This window comes from Haliaeetus albicilla, chromosome 10, assembly GCF_947461875.1.
Source record: "Haliaeetus albicilla chromosome 10, bHalAlb1.1, whole genome shotgun sequence".
In the NCBI taxonomy this organism is placed as follows: Eukaryota; Metazoa; Chordata; class Aves; order Accipitriformes; family Accipitridae; genus Haliaeetus; species Haliaeetus albicilla.
The window spans coordinates 24,576,772-24,595,470 of record NC_091492.1 but is presented as its reverse complement, the minus strand read 5'-3'; the positions used below and the strand labels follow the sequence as shown (position 1 = coordinate 24,595,470).

Below are 18,699 nucleotides of genomic sequence, written 5' to 3'. Positions count from 1 at the left end.
TGTTTCAAATACAAATACTTATGTGTGCTTCTCTCCTTGATCAGTGAAGGGAGTAACCTGACCCCAGCTCATCACTACAATGACTTTCGGTTCAAAACCTATGCTCCAGTGGCCTTTCGCTATTTCCGGGAGCTCTTTGGGATCCGACCAGATGACTATCTGGTAAGTTGGTGGTTGGACCAGGTTCCCATTTGTTGCATGCTCTGTGTGACGGGTGTTTGTCATCTTGCCCCTCTCGGAGCTATGGAGTGCTGCGAGGCCCAGAGGCAAGCTCTGTAAGCACAGCAGTGGATGCTGTATGTGACCCTGGCGTTTGACTCCGTTAATGCTTAAAAGGAAGAGCCTTTGTGCTGAAGTTTCCTGTTGATGTCTCTCTCACCTCTGCATTTCTTACCTTGTCCTCCTCAGTACTCGCTCTGCAATGAGCCACTCATTGAACTTTCAAACTCTGGGGCCAGTGGATCCCTCTTCTATGTATCCAGTGATGATGAGTTTATCATCAAAACGGTTCAGCACAAAGAGGCTGAGTTCTTACAGAAGCTGCTGCCTGGCTACTACATGGTGAGTCACTTGGGTGAGGCTTCCTCTGTGAGCTAGGGAAGAGTCCCCCAAATGTACAAGTGTGACATATTGCTGTCTGCTGCCTGGTAGATATGAGTGAAGGTTTGATCTGTGCCCCAGCTGAGTGGCAGCTTCTCTCTCAACTGTCCAGTGACAGTCACGGACTACACAAGCTACCTGGGTATCACAAGCCTGGAGTGCTGCGCAGGGGTCCTGGGTTGCACTTTGTGACTCGGACCCTTTTGGAAAGTTGCAGCCTGCTTTGTGACCAGCTGTGAACTGTTTGCTTCCATGCTGCGCAGCATCAGGCCCATGGTACTTTGTCTTGCAAAGCTGTTCTTGTGTTTCCCTTCCCAGGGGTATGCTTGTTTCTGTCTGCAAAGATGAAGAGTTGAACTCTGATTTTAAGTTTCTATATATAGAAGCAGCAGCAGCAGCTTTGAGAGTAAAGGTGTGTTAATTTTATGAAAGTGGCTATAGCAAAAAAGGCTTTATTGGTTCTGGAGCAAAATCAGATCCTACCCTGAACACAATGTGTGTGTGATCTGACTGCTCGTGTTTGTGTCTAGCCTGGGCTTTACAAGCCTCGTCTGTGTAAGGGAATTTAGCCGTGAGATAGTCTTGCCATGTAGAAGTGCCTTAGGACTCTTGATGCTGCCACAAGAGTTTAGACCCATCTCTATCCTGATGTATTTAGCTTGACCTAAGTGCCAAATTTAAAAAGGCTAAGCACAAGATCTTCCTCTGCTCTGAAGCCTCCCCAGCTTAGCTTCTGAGTGAATGAGCAGCAAACTCCTTCCTTCCTACCATCTTTCTCTCACCCATTCAGCTTTGCAGAGAGATCGTGAACAACTGCAGGCATTGCCCATCTGTTCCCTGTGTTCACCTGCCCTTGTCTCTTAGCTTCTTTGGCAATGGCTTTGAATCATTGCCAGCCCCATTTCAAAAGAGAAGCACAGGAAGGAGCAAATAACTCCTCTGACTGGCATGTGAATAACCAGAATGGCATTGAAGGTATTTCTTTGTCTTTGGCATTTCAGAATTTGAACCAGAACCCAAGGACACTGCTGCCAAAGTTTTATGGCTTGTACTGTGTCCAGGCTGGAGGCAAAAACATTCGCATTGTTGTGATGAACAATCTACTGCCGCGCTCTGTCAAAATGCACCTGAAATACGACCTGAAGGGCTCCACCTACAAACGCCGAGCATCCCAGAAGGAGCGGGAGAAGGTCTTCCCAACGTACAAGGACTTGGATTTTATGCAGGACATCCCTGATGGCCTCTTCTTGGACTCTGACATGTATAATGCTCTGTGCAAAACATTACAGAGAGACTGTTTGGTAAGTGTAAGGGTGAAGGGTGGTGTGGAGAGTTCTTTCCTTTTTTCTGAGTCTTTCCCACAAAAAGGAGATGGCAGCTGCCACCCTTGTAGCCTCTGCCAGTTAACTTAGAGAGCCCATTTTTTTGGTGGTGATGTGAACAAGAAGCAGGACCTGGACCCCAGTTTCGTTCAATACTTCCAACCTGAATTAAACCCAGTGCAGACAAGAAGCAGGACCTGGACCCCAGTTTCGTTCAATACTTCCAACCTGAATTAAACCCAGTGCAGACCTGGACCCCAGTTTCGTTCAATGCTTCCAACCTGAATTAAATCCAGCACTACCTCTAGAGGTGGAGGAAGCACCCTCTGCCAAGGTTGAGCTCTGGAGCAGGGCAGGAGCTAGAGAGAGGGGCAGGAGTCTGGTCTCAAAGTTGGGCGGCTGTGCAAAAGTCAGTGTTCTCCCCTGGCTTGGGTCCTCGTCCGCACAGGAGTACCACTGATGGCTTTCCTCTAACTCCCTTTGGTGACTGTAGATGAGCTGACTCTGCACGAGCTGTGGATTAAAAGCCATCCCCTCAATATGCTCGGGGCTCTAGGCAAAAATGCTGACTACGTTTCTGAAAATGTCTGCTCTGACAGTTTCACTGGGCTTGCAATAATGAGTGAGCCTTTGTTGACTTTCTACCCAGGTCCTGCAGAGCTTTAAAATCATGGATTACAGTTTGCTTGTTGCAATCCATAACATTGATCTGGCACAAAGAGAGCACGCAATGGCAGACGGGACATCCCAGACTGATACACGGCGACCTGCTGCCCAGAAAGCCCTCTACTCGACAGCCATGGAATCCATCCAAGGAGAGGCCCGGCGAGGTGGCACCATAGAAACAGATGACCAGTAAGTCTGTGTCGGTGTTGCTCTTCCCAGTGAAATGCTGAGGAGCGAGGGGTAAAACCCAAGCCTCGCTAATGGAGACTTAATTTAGATGCAGGCTGGGCTATACAGGATTGCTGTCATGCTGGGCAGAGAGGTGTTGGTATCAAATCTTGTGCTTTTATCTTTGATTTCTCCTCCTTAATGTACAAAAGATTTTTCTCGCCTTCCAGGTGGCCTTTAAGAGTTCTCTGCCCACCAGTTACTGGCAGTTTCAACTACTTACTTCCATACACCTCTAAGAGGCATAGCAAGAGCTTTGTTAGATCAGACTAACAGCCCATAAAGTCCAGCTGCCATCTTAGTATGAATGGTAGTAGATGCTCTCTACAGTTGCTTGGTCTCTTCTCATGCTTGAGTTGGGGTTAATCCTCATCTTCAATAAAATTGTCATACAGAGGGAAAAAGGGGTCAATTCTCAGGAGGTTTAGCTAATTTACTGAAAAAGCATTTTGCTCTGACTTCTCTTCCCTAATTTGTTCGCTGAACAGTAGGTCCTTCCCACATGTTGACACTTGTTAAATAGTTCACATAATATTCAGCCCACGCTAGGCTGCATGAGAGAGGCAGTGGGGTGTGAGAACACCCTGTTTCATGTCTGTGTCCTGTCCTCTTCTAGGATGGGAGGCATTCCAGCCCGCAACGCAAAGGGGGAGAGGCTGCTGCTGTACATCGGCATCATTGATGTGTTGCAGTCCTACAGGTAAGAAACAATAACAGCTGTGTATCACCTAAGGGTGAAGACCACTTTACAGCATTGTCGGCCCCTGTTTGGTTGTCCAGATTGGCTTTCAAGAAATAGTTAAGACACAAACATTTCTTTCTTTTTGTTTAATTTACCACTTTCTATTTTCTTGAAGTTGGGCATTTGGGGATCAATTTCTGGGTCTTGCTTACTGTATTTACTTCATGTTCCTGGAATAGATTTACTCTTACAAAGTGTTTTTTTCTATGCTGTGGTGGTTGTACACAGGCACTGTGCAGGAAGTGGCAACAAAAAAACAAGTGGTGGCTTAAAATGGCCATAACCACTTCTCTCTGTAAAATGAAAAATAGCTGTAAGGCTTACCTTTTCTTACATTTATGTTAAAATGCAATGTGCAGAGGGTTACATGTGTAAAGTCTCTGTTAAATGTCATTGCAAGTTAACTGCCCTTGATAATTATGCCTGTGAAACTCTCCCCTTGGGAGAGTGAACTGTGCAGTCAGCCCTGGTGTCTGTGGAACAGTCTTAGAAAAGTGGGACAATGAAGAGAATCCAAAGCAGTCCGTGTCTGGGGTGTGCTTGCCACTGTGGTCAGAAGCTGGGCTCAGTACTGAGCATGATATGATACGGACACTGGGGACTTGGTGTGAAAATAGTCCTTAATTCTTTCGTTTGTCAGATTTGTCAAGAAGCTGGAGCACTCTTGGAAGGCCCTGGTACATGATGGGGTAAGTAGAAAATATCCCTTTTTAACTTGTTTAGCAGTAATACCAGCATCTTTTTAAACTGTGCCTGCTGTCCTTGCTCCTTCTGGGCATCCTGGATATATAAGGTGTGTGTGTGTTTGCCCTCTTATATAGAAGTATTACTTTCTAGGTACTCTCAAAAATGTTGGTTTTGTTAATGCTGGTCATCTACTTGTTCATTAACAAGCATTGATTGCTTTGTATATAATGCCTACTGCTTGTAGCTAATGTGCTTCTCACAGCTGCTAGTGAGAGCAACTCTGAGAATCCCTGACTGTTCCTAGTCCAACATAGCTTGTGTTTCAAGGCTAACAACCTGAGGGAAGCTCATGTCAACCTTGATCACTTAATTCAGATTCACACATTAATGTTTGTCCCTTGGACTTCTAGGACACTGTATCTGTGCACAGACCCAGCTTCTATGCTGAAAGGTTCCAACGATTCATGTGCAACACAGCGTTCAAGAAAATACCGTGTAAGTACCTCCATGCAGCTGTACCCTTGGCAATTGCTATGGTTTCTGGCTTCTCCCTGCTCAGCAGTTGTGGTTTGGGAAGGTGGACGAAAGCGTTTAGGAAGTCTGTTGTGCTGTGTCACCCCTTCCTTCCTCCTAGATTGTTCTTGCCTCACAGATGTGACTTTATAGGAACTGTTTCATCCATCAGCTTGTTCCTTCAGGGCACAGCCCTCGCGCCAGACTCTTACTGGAAAGTTGCTGCATTGGGTTTTTTACTCCTTCCTGAACATGTTAGAAAAGCGCTTTCTTGGTTTTTGTCTTTAAGTAAAGCCATCGCCTTCTAAGAAGAGCCGGTCTGGCACAACAGTTCCTCGGCGGAGCTGTCAAGGAGGAGTGCCTTCCCAGTCACACATGTCATGCGAGACAAAAGCACAAGTAACGACAGAGGTGGATGTAGAGCAAGGTTGGTGCCTGGACTAAAAAAAAAAACCCAACCAAACAAAAAAAACCTAGAGAAGTTCAGCTTGTATTTGTCTGATTGAAGCTTGCTGCCTCCTGAGTGGTGCAAGACACCTCCATGTTGTTTTGTGGTCTTGCCAGGGGAGGTCCCGTTTTCTGGGGTTGTGGGTGCGAGAAACCAGATGGGGCCAAAAACTCATACACACTGAATGGCCTTTGAGAGCACCATGAGAAAGCCTGGAGGAGCAGTAAGCCCTTGAAATGCTCGGCTCTTTCCAAGTATTCTGTTGCAACAAATGCAGGGCAGGATGATAAACCTCATGTTTCAGGAAAGGTCGGTCTTTACTCACAAGCAGGATTAGACTGGGTTGTGGAGGTGGGGAATTGTTAGCTCATGCATCTCTGTGGGATTTTTCAGCCTTGTCCAAGCATCTGGTGTGGCCCACGCTCCCCCTGGGATGTGGTTGCGTGGCAGTCCCGTGTGCCTGGTCTCTTCCTAACAGCTCATGCCCCTGGAGTTTGTATTAGGGGAGAAGCTGGGCTAGGCAGTCATGTGGAGGCTTGGACTTGGAACAGAGAGCTGCATGCAGGGCTGGTTCTTCAGGGCTCGAGCGTCTTAGATGTCTTGGGTGGGATCCAGCACAGATCCTGATCCCTGGCTAATGTGGGAGCTTGTGCCACACGATCCCACTTGTTGGGGATCAGATGGAACAGTCTGTGCTTCAACTCAGGTTCCCACCTTGGTCGCCCAGATCTCCTGCCCAGGACCCTGCCGGTAGACGAAGCTAACAGTGATTCCATCGCAACAACCCTGTCCACTTCTTCTTTGGGCAGTGGAGGCCTCAACTCACCTGCAAATAGGTAAGACCATTGCTGGTTTGGTGCATGGCAGGCCGGCGACTCCTGCAAGTCAGGTTCATGAGCCATAGGAGGACTTTGTGCTGCTTTATGGATGTTTTGGGTTTTGGCATGCTTGCAGGAGTACCTGTTTGAGTGGTTCGTGTGTTGTGGAGCAAGCTCACTGCTGTCAGTTCAAGCATGTGCGAGGGGGGAGGGTTGTCTCGCTGTTCCTGCGTGCAGTCCCTTACAGATGACATGATCTTGCGTCTTCTGCTTGGGCTGTTTGGGGGTCCCAGTGGCTTTTAGTTCCTTGTGAGTTCTGTATTTAATGGCTTTGTTCTGGAGTTGAGGTAATTGTGCTAATTAAAGTGAGTTGGTGAAAGTGCGACTGCCAAAGTGTATGTGAAGAGCATTAATGTGATGATGGGTGATGCTGAAGATGACCTTCTGGCTGCTCTTCTCAGAGGGTTGGGCTCTCTTGCAACTTACTGATTGTGTTAGCATTGAGCTCCTACAACTCCTCAGGAAAGGAGGCTGCAGGGTGTGTGCAGGTGTGGTTCAAAACGTCTCAGAAGCTGAAATGCATGGAGAGCCCTGAGGGAGCTGGTGTCTGCCTTTGAATGTTTTATTTCTTGCTGAAGTGGTAAGACTAGCAGGGATGAGGAGGAGCTGTGGTCAGAGGACAATCCCTTTTGTAGAAGTTGTTCTGAGGTACTAACTTCTCTTCTTGGAAGCGATCGGAAACCATCTTCCCCATTCCTGAGCCACTGCCTACACAGTGGCACTGATAGAAGTGCCTGCTCTCTTCTGAGCTGCAGGAGAACAAGGTGCACCTGTGATTACCACCTCTTATTCCCTCTGTAAAACATGGAAACTTCTTGGTAGGGATCCTAAACCAGAGCTGCTCCTTTCCAGTATGTCAGCATGCCTGAGGTGTTCTTTTTACTTACTTAACCGCGGGTGTCTCTCCTTCAATCTCTACGTAGGTCAGTGGGCGTACAAGTGCATAAAGCTGACAGCTCAGCAAAGGATTTGACTAGAGCAGCTCCTGGCATCTTCCTGTCTAGGTGAGGGGAGGAACAAGACTGCCTGAAACGTTCTCCTGTCTAGAGGCTGTGCTCAGTGAGGCTTACCCTGGGATTTGACCTCACACTTGTCACTGGCTGGTGGTTACAGAGGTGGTGTACAGTCAGGTCACTCCTACATTGCAGTGCTGTAACACAGTATGTCCCTGGGCCAAGGCTCAGCAGTCCTTAACATGGCTGTCTGCTGTAAGGCTCAATGGTAAAACCTCTCAGGATGGTGTTCTCCTTACCCCACGTGGTGCTGAGCAGCGTTCTTGGTAAAAGCACAGATTCTGGTAGGTAAGATCAAACCTGCTGTGCAACTGGGTTGAGTCCCAAGAGGTTCCCTAGATGCGAAGCCTGATCTGTGTTTGCCCCAGGCACCTCTAGAGCAGAGCACACTGCTTACTGTACCCTGTGGGCACTTAAGCAAGTGGTTACCCTTTGTCAATAGTCTGTAAAACCACGTGCCAGCGCCAGACAGTGGTAAGGAGATCCAGGAAGGAGAACAAACCAGTGTTTTCTCCTATGTGGGGCCGTGAGATCTGGGCTTCCTGCATCAGACCTGTTGTCAGAGGCTTAAATCCACTTTTGTGACCTTGGGAGATCTGTAAAGCTCTGCAAACCCTGAAAAGGATGAAAGTGATTTGTGGATTGTTGATTTATAACGACATAACTTGTTGAATGGATTTAAAAAGGTGGTTTGTGTTTTAGTTTTTTTTTCTCTCTACGGAATCAGCCAGTCTAGCAGGGTGTTTACCACCCTTTGGAGAGGTAACCTCTTAAATCTCTGTAGTCCTGTACAAAGGGGAGTGATCTCACCCCAAATCTCTCCAGCTAGAGCTGCCCATCTAGTGTCGGCACAGGAGGAAGGCAGGATCTGGCCCGCTCCAGATCTGTCTTAAGAACACAAGCTCAGCCCTCTTGTCTGTGCTACCACAACCTCGGTCTCTCTTTTGCAGCACAGCCTCATGCCTGTCTCAGAAATGTTGCCACATGCCTCTGTTTGCGGTGTGCAACCTGTGTGTCGAAGATGTGCTCTCCATGGTGGCGTAAGCAATGCTGTGCAGGCGTGGGTGCCCTCCTGAGGCTGGGATTCCCCTGGTCCTCAGCCCAGCTCTGTCGTTAACATCTGGCAGAAGCTTGCTGGTGTTGGGGACACCAAAACGTTGGCATGGGCTACTGGGAATGGAAGCTGCTGACGGGCATCCTGCAGCAAGGGGTACCGGAGGGTGATCCCCTCCATTTGAGAGGGACACTTCTTTTTCTCTTAAGCACTGTAATTTAGTGGTGGACCTGGTAGTGTTAGGTTAATGGTTGGACTCGATCTTAAGTGTCTTTTCCAACCTAAATGATTCTATGATTCATCCTGCAGCCCTGCATTAGGGCAGTGCTGCTTGGTGCTAATTAAGACAAACCTCAAGGGCTATATGCTCTGTAAACAACACTGAGCATCCTCGCCTTTAATTTCTGCATAGGTCAGAAGCAGCGAGTCACCAGTTAGAGAGCTCGGTGGAGGAGGAAGCCAGAGCAGCTCAGAGTATCCAGGTCCATAGGTGAGGCATGATCAGGCAGAGAGGGAGCTGTGCCTTCCTGGTGAGGATTCCATTTTCGGTGTTGATCCAAGGGTGTTTGGTTGGGGTGATGTGTAGCCTGATGACTGACCAGCTTGATGCTTCATGTACTCTAGCAACAGGCAGTTGAATCCCTGCTAATTAAGGCAACCACTGCAGGCAGGCTGTGACAAGCCCTGGATGTTAGCTGCAGGAAGGCCGAGCAGGTCATGCTGTCTGTAGGCAATCCTGAAACCTCCTCTGTTAGTCGCCAGTGCACTGGAAAGCCCTGACCGCTTGGCCTAGGTGAAGTATGCACTCTCAGTCTTGACTTCTTGCTCAAGGGGCAAGGAGAGACGCTGTGGTCGCCATGTCCTCAGTAGGAAGCGGGGCAAGGTGCAAGCTGGGAATTGGAGTTCCTCAGCCAGCAGGTTGCAACCCATAGCTGTAGGATTGTGAAAGAAGTGGGGAGGTAACAGGTTATTAGACTAAAGCAAGTCTTGTTCTGTGCTCCACATTTCTTCCTTGGCGATGTATCCTATCAGACGCTTAGTGTGCCCGTGTTATATATCCTGCTGTCAGGCTATAGCTCACATTCAGAGCATAAAAGGTTTGTTAAAGTTTTGCCAGGGGCTTTTTCAAACAAGGGTGCCTGTGTCTGGAAAGGCTGAGATGTGGTAAGCTCCGGTACTTCATGGTTTCTTTGCACCTGGACTGTTTTCACCCAGGACCATTTCTGTGTTGATGAGGTGCTTGAAGACTTCTGTAAAGAGGTGCTGCTGCTTGGATGGACAAAAGATCCTCGTTTCTAATGTCTGAAGTCATGTCAGACTAGGAGGGATGATGTTCTAGGTGGTGGTTTGGGTGCCTGCCCCAGGAGGGATTGTGTTGCCTGTGCTTCCGTATTAAACCTGCTTAACAAATGCCTTTGTGCGGTGCTGGGATGTTCTGTTGGCTGGGTACAACAGGGCAGCCCTGGAGATGAGACTTATTGACAGCTCACTTTTAAAAACTGCTTTACAGGTCTTCCCCTTCTGTTTCCCCAGTGGCTCCCCAGGGCCTTCCGTACCTGAGCACTCCGCAGAGCTGAGAGAGCAGCTTGAAGACCTGCAAGAGACGGAGATAAGCTTTGTGAGTACTTCCCTGTTTAGGAGGAAAAGTGTGGCTCTGGAGGTAGACAGAGATTTGCGGGGATTATGTGGTCCCTAGTTGTGCTGGGAACATGGGCACTGAGTAGGATGTGTGAGTTGACCAGAGCAGGAGCAGATGTTCTTCATCTCCCTCTGGTATGCAAAAGCTCAGCCTGCCTTGTGCTAGGCACTGTTTGTGCTCTTAGTGATAATCTGTTACCCCAACTGCCCTAAATTAGATAAGCAGGAGGCAAAGCAGAGACATTCCCCTTTCTTGAGGGCCCAGAGTGGGTCTGATGGCAGAGATAACACGGGGTGAAGCTGACCAGGCTCATCTTGCTGTCCCCATGGCAGATGGTAAATGCTCACTGACCCTCTTGTTTTAATGTAAGGTGGTGTTTGAAGGTAAGCCTGAACTCAGCTGCCCCCTTGACTCTGCCTCTCCCAGGGTGGAGAAGATTTAGGAGAAGCCACCAGGCAGGACACACCTCCTGCTCCTCTTCCTCAGAGGAAGGCAGACCCCTCCCCAGCATCTCCCCCTCTTTTCTCTTCACAGTGAAGCAACACCAAAACCACCGTGATGGAAGCAGATTGTTCTGTGCTCTGCGTGGTCTGTGGAGTCTGACAAACATTCAGCCCCTGTTGCTGATTTATTATTTTATTTTGTTCAAAGTAATCTTATCTGGACAGAAACCTAAAAGCTGGAAGGCTGGGCTACACTTAGTGGGATAGTGTTAACAAAGATCGAGCCAGCACAGCTGAGCGTCGGACACCTGGAAGTCTCCTTAGAGCAGAGCCCACCACTGTGTCCCTGCTGTCCTCCTTTCTTTGAAGCCTGGCGAGAGCAAAGGCGGCTGTCAGGAGGAGGAGGAGGAACTGCTCCATGTGGGCTGAAGCCCTCTGGAAAAGGGATCTGACTTTCAGGGAGTTAGCTGCTTACGATGCTGACGCCACAGACCTTGCGAGAATGGGCAACTCGTCGGAGTTACTGGGGGGGAAACGGGCATTAGAGCCTCATTGGGACAGTTTGCGACAGAGCAACGTGGTTTTATTTTGTATTTTAAACAAGTTTTTAATTTAAATGTTTTTCTGAATTCAGTCATATCACTTCTTTTTAGTCTTGCAATATGGTAATTTTTTTTCTTAATAAGTAGGGTTTTTTTTTCCAGTGTTCCACCAGCAAGTATCCCATGTGAGAGAGGCAGAGAGGGGGAGCAGAAGCTGTATTGACTGTGGATGACCTCCTCTCCTCCTCCAGCCACTCCTGGCTGCCAGAGCCTCCTCCATTTTCAATCTTGCATCGCCCTGAGACAGCAACAAGGAGAGCTAGGTGCTGCGCTGTATTGCTTGGAGCATTTTGAATGTGTGAAGCTTTTAAGACGTCAGGGAGGTTTTGGATTGCTTTGTCCCTGGTTTTTAAACGACGCCCTTTTGTTCCTTCCCCGCCAAGCAGGGAGTCGCAGGTGAAGGGAGATCTTTGTAAGGGGCGTGCTTTTTTAAAAGTATTTCTTAAGCAAATGGACCAAACCCAGCCTGCTCCGTTCCCTTCCCCTGCCCTCTGTCCTGCTGCGGGCACCATGTGCAAAACTCTTCCTGTTTTTATAGCTCGGCTCCCTTTTGATATCTCGCCTGTATCGTAGCCGCTGTTGACACCAGTGTTCCCTGCGGCGTGAAACCAAGGTTCCTACCTAAATGGGACAGACTTCTGCCTCCACAAAAGTATGAGGCATTTTGAGTCCGGTTTTAAACAAAATAATAAGCTGAAAGGAGGGATTGTTCTGCTGCCATTTCCCTGCGGTGACGCCTGGCCCATGCTGGCTGCAGATGCTTCTCTAGAGATCTCAGAGCAGATGTCGGACTGATTGTTATTTTCACTAAATGCTTTTTTTAAAGAAATGAAGTGACTCTTCCCCGTGTTCCTGGTGGGTTAGAATCCTCCGTTCTTTTTTATATATATAAAAAAAAGTAATTTAAAGCTTGCCCTTGCGATAGTGCAAGGGGTTTCTATACTAATTAGCAATGATTGCTAAGGAAACAAAGAATGTAGTGGTGTAGAAAGGGATTTTTTTTTTTAGGTGATGTTTCAGAGCCAAGTCTCTTCCCACCTTCCACTTCAACCTTTCCAAGTGGATGCAACACAAGCTGATATTTTTTTAAGAAAAAGTGTTTTTTTTTAAACTGTTTTGTTTTTTTTTTTCCCAAAAGACCAAGTAGAATGGCCTTACTCCGGGTATCCGGATCCCCAGGGGGTTGGTGGAGCGTGAGGACAGTCGCTGTTCACAAACTGTTTGGTTCTCAAGGGCTCTCAAACCTTTCGACACTGATTAATGTCACGATGAGACCCGTGAGCGGGAGGAAGATCGCCTCGGGGACACCTGCACCGTCTCTGCTGGATCTTCCTGTCTCCCTCCCCTGTACATCTGACTTGATCCAGCAGGTTACACTTTATAGCTGAAGTAACTGTCTATATTAGACACTTGTTTCTTATCTTCCCACCTAATCCATATTTGTTTTATTTTAGCAGGAGGGAAGAAAACCAAGTCTCAGTTTTTTTCATGTTTTAATATTTATGAAGTTGTATTTAAGTGTTTTTTTCTTTTCCTGGAGATAGTTATTCAGTGAGTAGGGAGGTGGGGTGGCGGGTGGGGTGGCATTTATATATTGACTTCTGCTTTGTAATGGGTTTTCAGAACTGCTTCTTTTTTTGTGTGTGCGTGTTTCAAAGTGACGGGCGATGGGTTTTCATGTCGTTTTTTAAACACCCAAGCGGTGTCTCTCCAGCGTGGGGAGGGGACTTCGCTTCTCTGGCCACACCGGGGAGGGATTGGGGAGCAGCCAACGCCGTCGTGACCTCTGGCTTGACGTCAGGCGATGGGATGGAGCACGGGTGGACGGACCTCTCCTGTCCTGCTCGGTGTCACCATCGTCACGGTCGCTGCCGGGCCCCCCCCTCTGGGAGTGTCACCTGGGAGGGACAGACCTGTCCCCGTTCCTGGGGAACAGCTCGTGCCGTGCGTGACCCCCCCCACCTTGTCCTTTTGGCTGTGTAACGCTTGTGGCCTCGTCCGCTGTTGGAACCACGCTGCTGTCTCTTGGACGCGCAATACACGGTGTGCTGCTGAACCCACTGCCTGCCTGCCTCCTCTGTCCGGGGTGGGGGGAGAAATGGGGATGGGGGACGACACAGGACCCTCGGGAGGGGGTGGGTGGGTGTGGGGGTCAGGGGCCAAGGGGAAACTTCTTGTTGCTGCCCCGTCATTGGGGTGGTGAAGGGAAGGGACGGTCCCGGCGCTGGGGGGGGGGGGGGGGGGGGGGGCTCTGCTTAGTGGCCGCAGGGGGGCGTTACGGCCATCCCGGGACTACAGTTCCCGGCGTGCTCCGCGCCCGCCGCCACTCACTTCGCAATACGGGAAGCGGCGATTGGCCGGTAACTGGAGCCAATCGGCGGGCTGCTTGTTTGGTCGGATCCGGCTCGGTCTTGAGGGAAGGAGGCAAGATGGTTCTGGAGAGCACTATGGTGTGGTGAGCGGGCAGGGGCCGGGGCTGGGCCGCAGCGGGGGCTCCTCTCCCTTCGCGCCCCTCTCCCCCCGCGCTGGAGCCCGCCCCGAGCCCCCGGGGCCGCCGCGGGTTTCCCTGTGTCATCCCGGGCCGCGGCGGCAGGGCCAGGCCCGGTCTGGGCCGGGGCGGGGGGGGGAGGCAGGGCCTGAGGGGGCTGGAGGTGGGTTGTGGGGCAGGGGGAGGTTTGGTGGAGGAGGAGGAGCTCTGTGGAGAGGCAAAGTGGGGGGGGCTGGGGAGAGAATTGGGGTACGGGGAGGCATTTGAGGGGGAGGACAGGGCACGGGGTGGAGGGGGGGGAGGATGGGTTTAAGTTGGGGTGGGGTCGAGGTGGTGGTGAAGGTTTTGGATGCTGGAGGGAGAGGTTGGGAGAAGCGAGGAGCTGGGTGAGGCTGGGGGCTGTCAGGGAAAGTGGGGGGGGTAAATGGGACAGGCTGGGGTGAGGAGGGGTCTGTTGGTGGGAAAAGCTGGCTGAGCAGAGGCATTGGGGGTCAAGAGGCAAGAGTAGGGTGAAGGGGCTCTTGTAGGTGCTAACGGGCAGGGGGAGGCTGACAAAGGGGATGAGGTAAAGAGCTGCGACGGGCTCTGGTGTGATGCAGTGCCAGGTGATGCTATGATGACAAACTTGGGTCACCTCCTAGCGGAGGAGAGGCGGGGCACAGACCCAAACTGTGTAGCCCTAGCCCTGCTGGGGCACCGGGTGGGTGTACCTGTGGCCCGAGGAGGGTCGGCCGCTTGGGCTCGGGGTCTTATCTGGCACCTCTGGGGTTGGGGTGTGGTGGGTCAGTGCTCGGGCAGTCCTGTGTGAAGCAGCCATCCTCTCTATTATTGTTGCTCAGCATCGGCGTTGAGGTAAGAGGGTTTTGTCCCTGGGTGCTGAACGCAGCCGGGGCTGAAAGTAGATGTGAACTTTGTTGTGTCTTTGTTATCGCAGCAGCTACGGTCCTGTTGTGTTTTGGTTTTGGTGTTTAAGAAGGCCATGATAGAGAAAACCAGTGAAATTTGTCTCGGTTCTGTTGTTTCCTTGACTCTCTATGTGGTCCCGCAGCTGTTTGGATAAAGATATTACTGTAGCTTGACTCACTGACTGTATATCGAAGTCCTTGATGTTTTCTCTGGGTAACTCTTTGCTTACTCATGTTTAAGGGTATTAAAACACGTCACTGTTCCTTGTGTTGCCCTGGAGAGCGGGAGGAATTCACTGTTACTCTGTGAATAGTAAGCTGCAGTTCAGATGGCCTCGGCCAGGTTGCTTTGTGTCTTTGTGCCTGAGGTTTGGTTCAGCCACTGCTGCCTCCTCGCTCCCCAGCTTGTGACTGGGTATTTGGTGTGGGCCGGACGAGAGGTGGCCGAGCATGAGCCTGAGCGCTGTCAGGGAAATGGTCATAGGTGGGTTTTTTTCAGAAGAAACCTTTCCCCTGGTGTTAAAACTAAGACATTCTGGGAGTACTTCTCAGAGAGGTCTTAATTTGGGGCCAAAATAAACTCTCAAGTTCTTATTTAACTAGTCCTCCTTCCTGGGGTCAGTTTCCTGAAGGCTGGTGGAAGAGAAGGTGTTTTTCTGCCTGCTCTATGCTATATTTAATAGCTGACGGAGTGGAGGGTAGGGATTTAATTACAGCGATGTTGTGTTGTGGCTGCTGCCGTTAGGCGCTGCGAGGCACTGTTGCCCATGTGGTTTGTGGAAGCCCTGACATCCACTGTAGGTGTAGAATGTTGAAGCTGGGCTGTGGGGCTCAGGGGCTTGGCTCATCACCATGTCACTTTGAGGAGGGCACCGTGCTGGTGGAGCAGAGCCGTAATTGGAAAGCGCCTGGTGTCCCTGCCCTGGGAGAGCTGCTTTGTGTCCTGATGAAAACCCCATGGTGGCAATGAGCACAGAGCTTTGTACTTTACCATGGAGTGGTGTCTCTTGACTTTTTTTTGTTGTGGAGGAAGAAGAAGGCATCGAGGAGATGTGAGTCTGAGGTTGTGTCTGGCCACGCTCACTTCTCACACTCTTCAGCGAGGGGTGGGAGCTTCCAGCTCTGGGCCAGCATTTGTCCTGTGACCCAAAGGTCAGATCTGCTCTGAAAACTCAGGGAAACACAGAGATGACTTGTCTCTCTGCCCTGGGAAACATCTATGTCCTGCTGCACGTCCCCAGCTGTGTGACCTTAGGTGTGCTGTCCTGAAAAGTACGTTTTGGGGATAAACTTCAATTTTCACAAGCTGACATCCTCCTCTCTGTTCCAGTGTTGACAACAGCGAGTACATGAGGAATGGAGACTTCTTACCCACTCGCCTGCAAGCCCAACAAGATGCTGTCAACATTGTGTGCCACTCGAAAACCCGCAGTAACCCTGAGAACAACGTGGGGCTCATCACCTTAGCCAAGTATGCCCCGAGGGAGAACTGGCCTCAGGGTGATGCTGAGGAGCAGCTGGGGAGACCCATGAGAGAGTGTGGGGGCAAGGGACAGGGGGAGTGTTGCAAAATGGGGCAGCAATAGCACAGTCTAAAACCAAGCCAGTTCTTCCGGGAGGACTGATACGAGAAAACCTGGTTCCTTGCTGGCCTCTAGCTTGTTGGGCTCACTCCTGCAACACCAGGATATGTTATGGAGGCTTTTCTCTTTCAGGAGCTCTCTGCTAGGTCCATCCTTTTGTGGCCTTGTGTCTGAAAGGGTGGCAAGTAAGGGCTGAGCTGTCATGCAGCTCATCAGAGTAGTTCGTCCATTTTCCTGAAGTCTGCAGGATTTCAGTGCCTCTGTGAGAGGCAGAGTTGATTAAAATTGGCTAGTGGGCTCAGGGTTGCTGGGGCAGGGGACAGACACATGCATACGCCTTTACGCAGACACATTACTTTGGTGTTTGGTTTTTTTTTAGGAAACCAAGCTAAAAGTCTTGCTCCCTGTGTGCACTGACCCACTAGAGCCCAGTGCTGGCAGACTCTTGGAGCAGACACCAGCTGCAGGCTTAGTGCAGGGAGGGCTTTTCTTACCCCTGTAGCAAATAAATGGTTTTGCAAAGAAATTCTCAAAGAAGAGGTTGTTAACATAAGTGTATTTGTGTTGCAGTAACTGTGAAGTGTTGACCACGCTCACTCCAGACACGGGCCGGATCCTTTCAAAGCTGCACACAGTGCAACCCAAAGGGAAAATTACCTTTTGCACAGGGATCAGAGTTGCTCATGTAAGTGGCCTTGTTGGTTCCTCACGAGCAAGTCTGCGCCGTTCTCTGTAGTTCCTTTTGCCTTAGCCTGTCTCTTAAATTACGTGTCCTGTTGATGGCTCGGATACAGGAAATCTTGTTCTCTCCCTGCCTCTACAGCTGAGCAATGCTGAGCAAATAACTTCAGTTTTGCCTTCGTCTCCCTGTCTGCAAAATGCAGCTGAAACCTCCTTTATAAAACCCAATATAAAAGTTCAGGAGTTTAATAGTCTGATCCTAGTTTGCTTCAGAGGAACCTGGCAGCTGCTTTGCGGGAGTCCAGCTGAGCTGCACAACCCTTCCCACCCTGAGAAGAGCAGCCCCCAGCTGAAGAGTGTCCCCCAGGATATGGCCACCCTTTTGTCCTGTTTTCTTGCTCTGTCCCACACTGTCTCTTTGCCAACAAACTGCTCCCAGCTGAGTCATAACTGCCAGTGAAGGGGAGGGCCTTGACACATGCCTGCTTGTAGGCAGTTTGGTGAAACTTGCTACTGAAAAATCCCTCCTGGCATTTAACCTAAATGTTCCTGCATAACAGGAAAAGTATCAGGGGTGACTGCTGGCCACCCCTTTTTCCTCAGAATTGCTCCTCAAGTACAATATGACTTCTGTCTTGCAGCTGGCTTTAAAACATCGCCAAGGCAAGAACCACAAGATGCGAATCATCGCCTTCGTTGGGAGCCCTGTAGAAGATAACGAGAAAGATGTGAGTAATGGCCAGTCAGAGGAAAATATATTGGGTCAGCTCCGCGCTCTACCTTGAACCATATATTGGGTTTATTGTGTGTTCCCTGCCCCGTACTGAAAGTAAGGCTTTACACCCCTGCGAGGAGGCTGCTTTACAGAGTCTCTTGAGCAGGGCAGTTCTCAGCTGGGAGGAGAGGGAGGGAGAGGGAAGGCTGGATTCCTGGGCACAGCCAGGCCTGAGCCAAGGGCAGAGAGAGGGAGCTTGTGCCATGTCCTGCACTTCCTGGCTTGTGGCTGTCACCTAGACCACTTTGGGCTTTTTGTCTGAGGAGCTGCGGGAGGAAACCTGTGTCCCTGAGCAGAAACAATGCTCTCAGCCTTAGGAAGATGCTGTTCTGTTGGCACTTAAAATAACGCAAATGAAGTTAATCCAGATGTTCTGGGTCTCTTTGAAAGAACAGGTCAGAAATGTGAGGAGATGCTGCCTGTCCCAGGGTCTTGCCGTCCCCATCGATGGGGACGGTTACTTGCTTTGGCAGGAGCAGCCCCCTTGCTTGTGCCATCTTGCAGCACCTCGGGCACCGTGCGGTAGCTCCTGTCCTGTCTAGGGAGGTGAAATACCTCAAACGGTTTCCTGCTGGGAGGGCTTGAAACTGGGAAGCTGATTTTGGGCTTTGTGCCTCCAGGATCGAATCCTAGTGCTGTTGTCTGGTCTCTCATAAGCTGAGTGTGGGTAAAGCTGAAATCCAAGCTAATGCTGCTGTGTCTCCTCCTTGCAGCTGGTGAAACTGGCGAAGCGCCTTAAGAAGGAGAAAGTCAACGTTGATATCATCAATTTTGGAGAAGAGGTGAGACTTCTGCCATGTTTCTGGCATAAGATCCAAGCCAGGATTTTGTATCCTTTCCAGCCTGGAGCCCTTACTCAGGCATGTCAAGATAGAAACAGTTCCCTGAGCCTCGGTCTCTTCAGCAGCTGCCCCAGTAAAAATGCTAATGTGGGGAGTAACATTTCCCTCTGGGAAGACACCTCTCCCATTTCACTGCAGGCATTGTTAAATACTTTCCGTCCTGATGGAGATAGCAGAGCTCTTGGCTCCCTCATAGTGCGGAGAGACGCGGGGTGTGCGGAGCAGCCAGCCATCCCTCTAGCAGAGCCGAGGAGGGAGCCAGGCGAAGCTCTAGTCCCAGCCTTTCTCTTTGGCCCTAGGAAGCCAACACGGACAAGCTGACTGCCTTCATTAACACCTTAAACGGCAAGGATGGCACTGGCTCCCACCTGGTGACAGTGCCGCCGGGGCCGAGCCTGGCCGATGCCCTCATCAGCTCCCCCATCCTGGCTGGGGAGGGAGGTGCCATGCTGGGCCTCGGTGCCAGTGACTTCGAGTTTGGCGTGGACCCCAGCGCGGACCCGGAGCTGGCTCTGGTGAGCGATGGGGAGGTGGAGGACGGCTGTGGGCGCCGAGCTTGGTCTGTCTGAGCTGTGCCCCACTCAGCTCCC

The 18,699-nt window shown here is 50.4% G+C and overlaps 1 protein-coding gene across 1 annotated transcript in view; it reads left to right on the top strand.

Moving 5' to 3' along the window:
* LOC104322330 (putative PIP5K1A and PSMD4-like protein) overlaps positions 1-18,699 on the top strand; it is a 35,057-nt gene that overhangs the window by 14,932 nt on the left and 1,426 nt on the right. The window contains exons 6-23 of the mRNA XM_069795494.1: positions 45-162; positions 409-561; positions 1,602-1,901; positions 2,572-2,777; positions 3,433-3,516; positions 4,199-4,247; positions 4,656-4,740; positions 5,048-5,185; positions 5,913-6,042; positions 7,008-7,088; positions 9,685-9,769; positions 10,161-10,173; positions 13,104-13,290; positions 15,559-15,699; positions 16,382-16,496; positions 17,134-17,220; positions 17,981-18,049; positions 18,409-18,624. Of these exons, the coding sequence (XP_069651595.1) occupies positions 45-162; positions 409-561; positions 1,602-1,901; positions 2,572-2,777; positions 3,433-3,516; positions 4,199-4,247; positions 4,656-4,740; positions 5,048-5,185; positions 5,913-6,042; positions 7,008-7,088; positions 9,685-9,769; positions 10,161-10,173; positions 13,104-13,290; positions 15,559-15,699; positions 16,382-16,496; positions 17,134-17,220; positions 17,981-18,049; positions 18,409-18,624 (2,257 nt within the window). The remainder of the gene's footprint in view (positions 1-44; positions 163-408; positions 562-1,601; positions 1,902-2,571; positions 2,778-3,432; positions 3,517-4,198; positions 4,248-4,655; positions 4,741-5,047; positions 5,186-5,912; positions 6,043-7,007; positions 7,089-9,684; positions 9,770-10,160; positions 10,174-13,103; positions 13,291-15,558; positions 15,700-16,381; positions 16,497-17,133; positions 17,221-17,980; positions 18,050-18,408; positions 18,625-18,699) is intronic.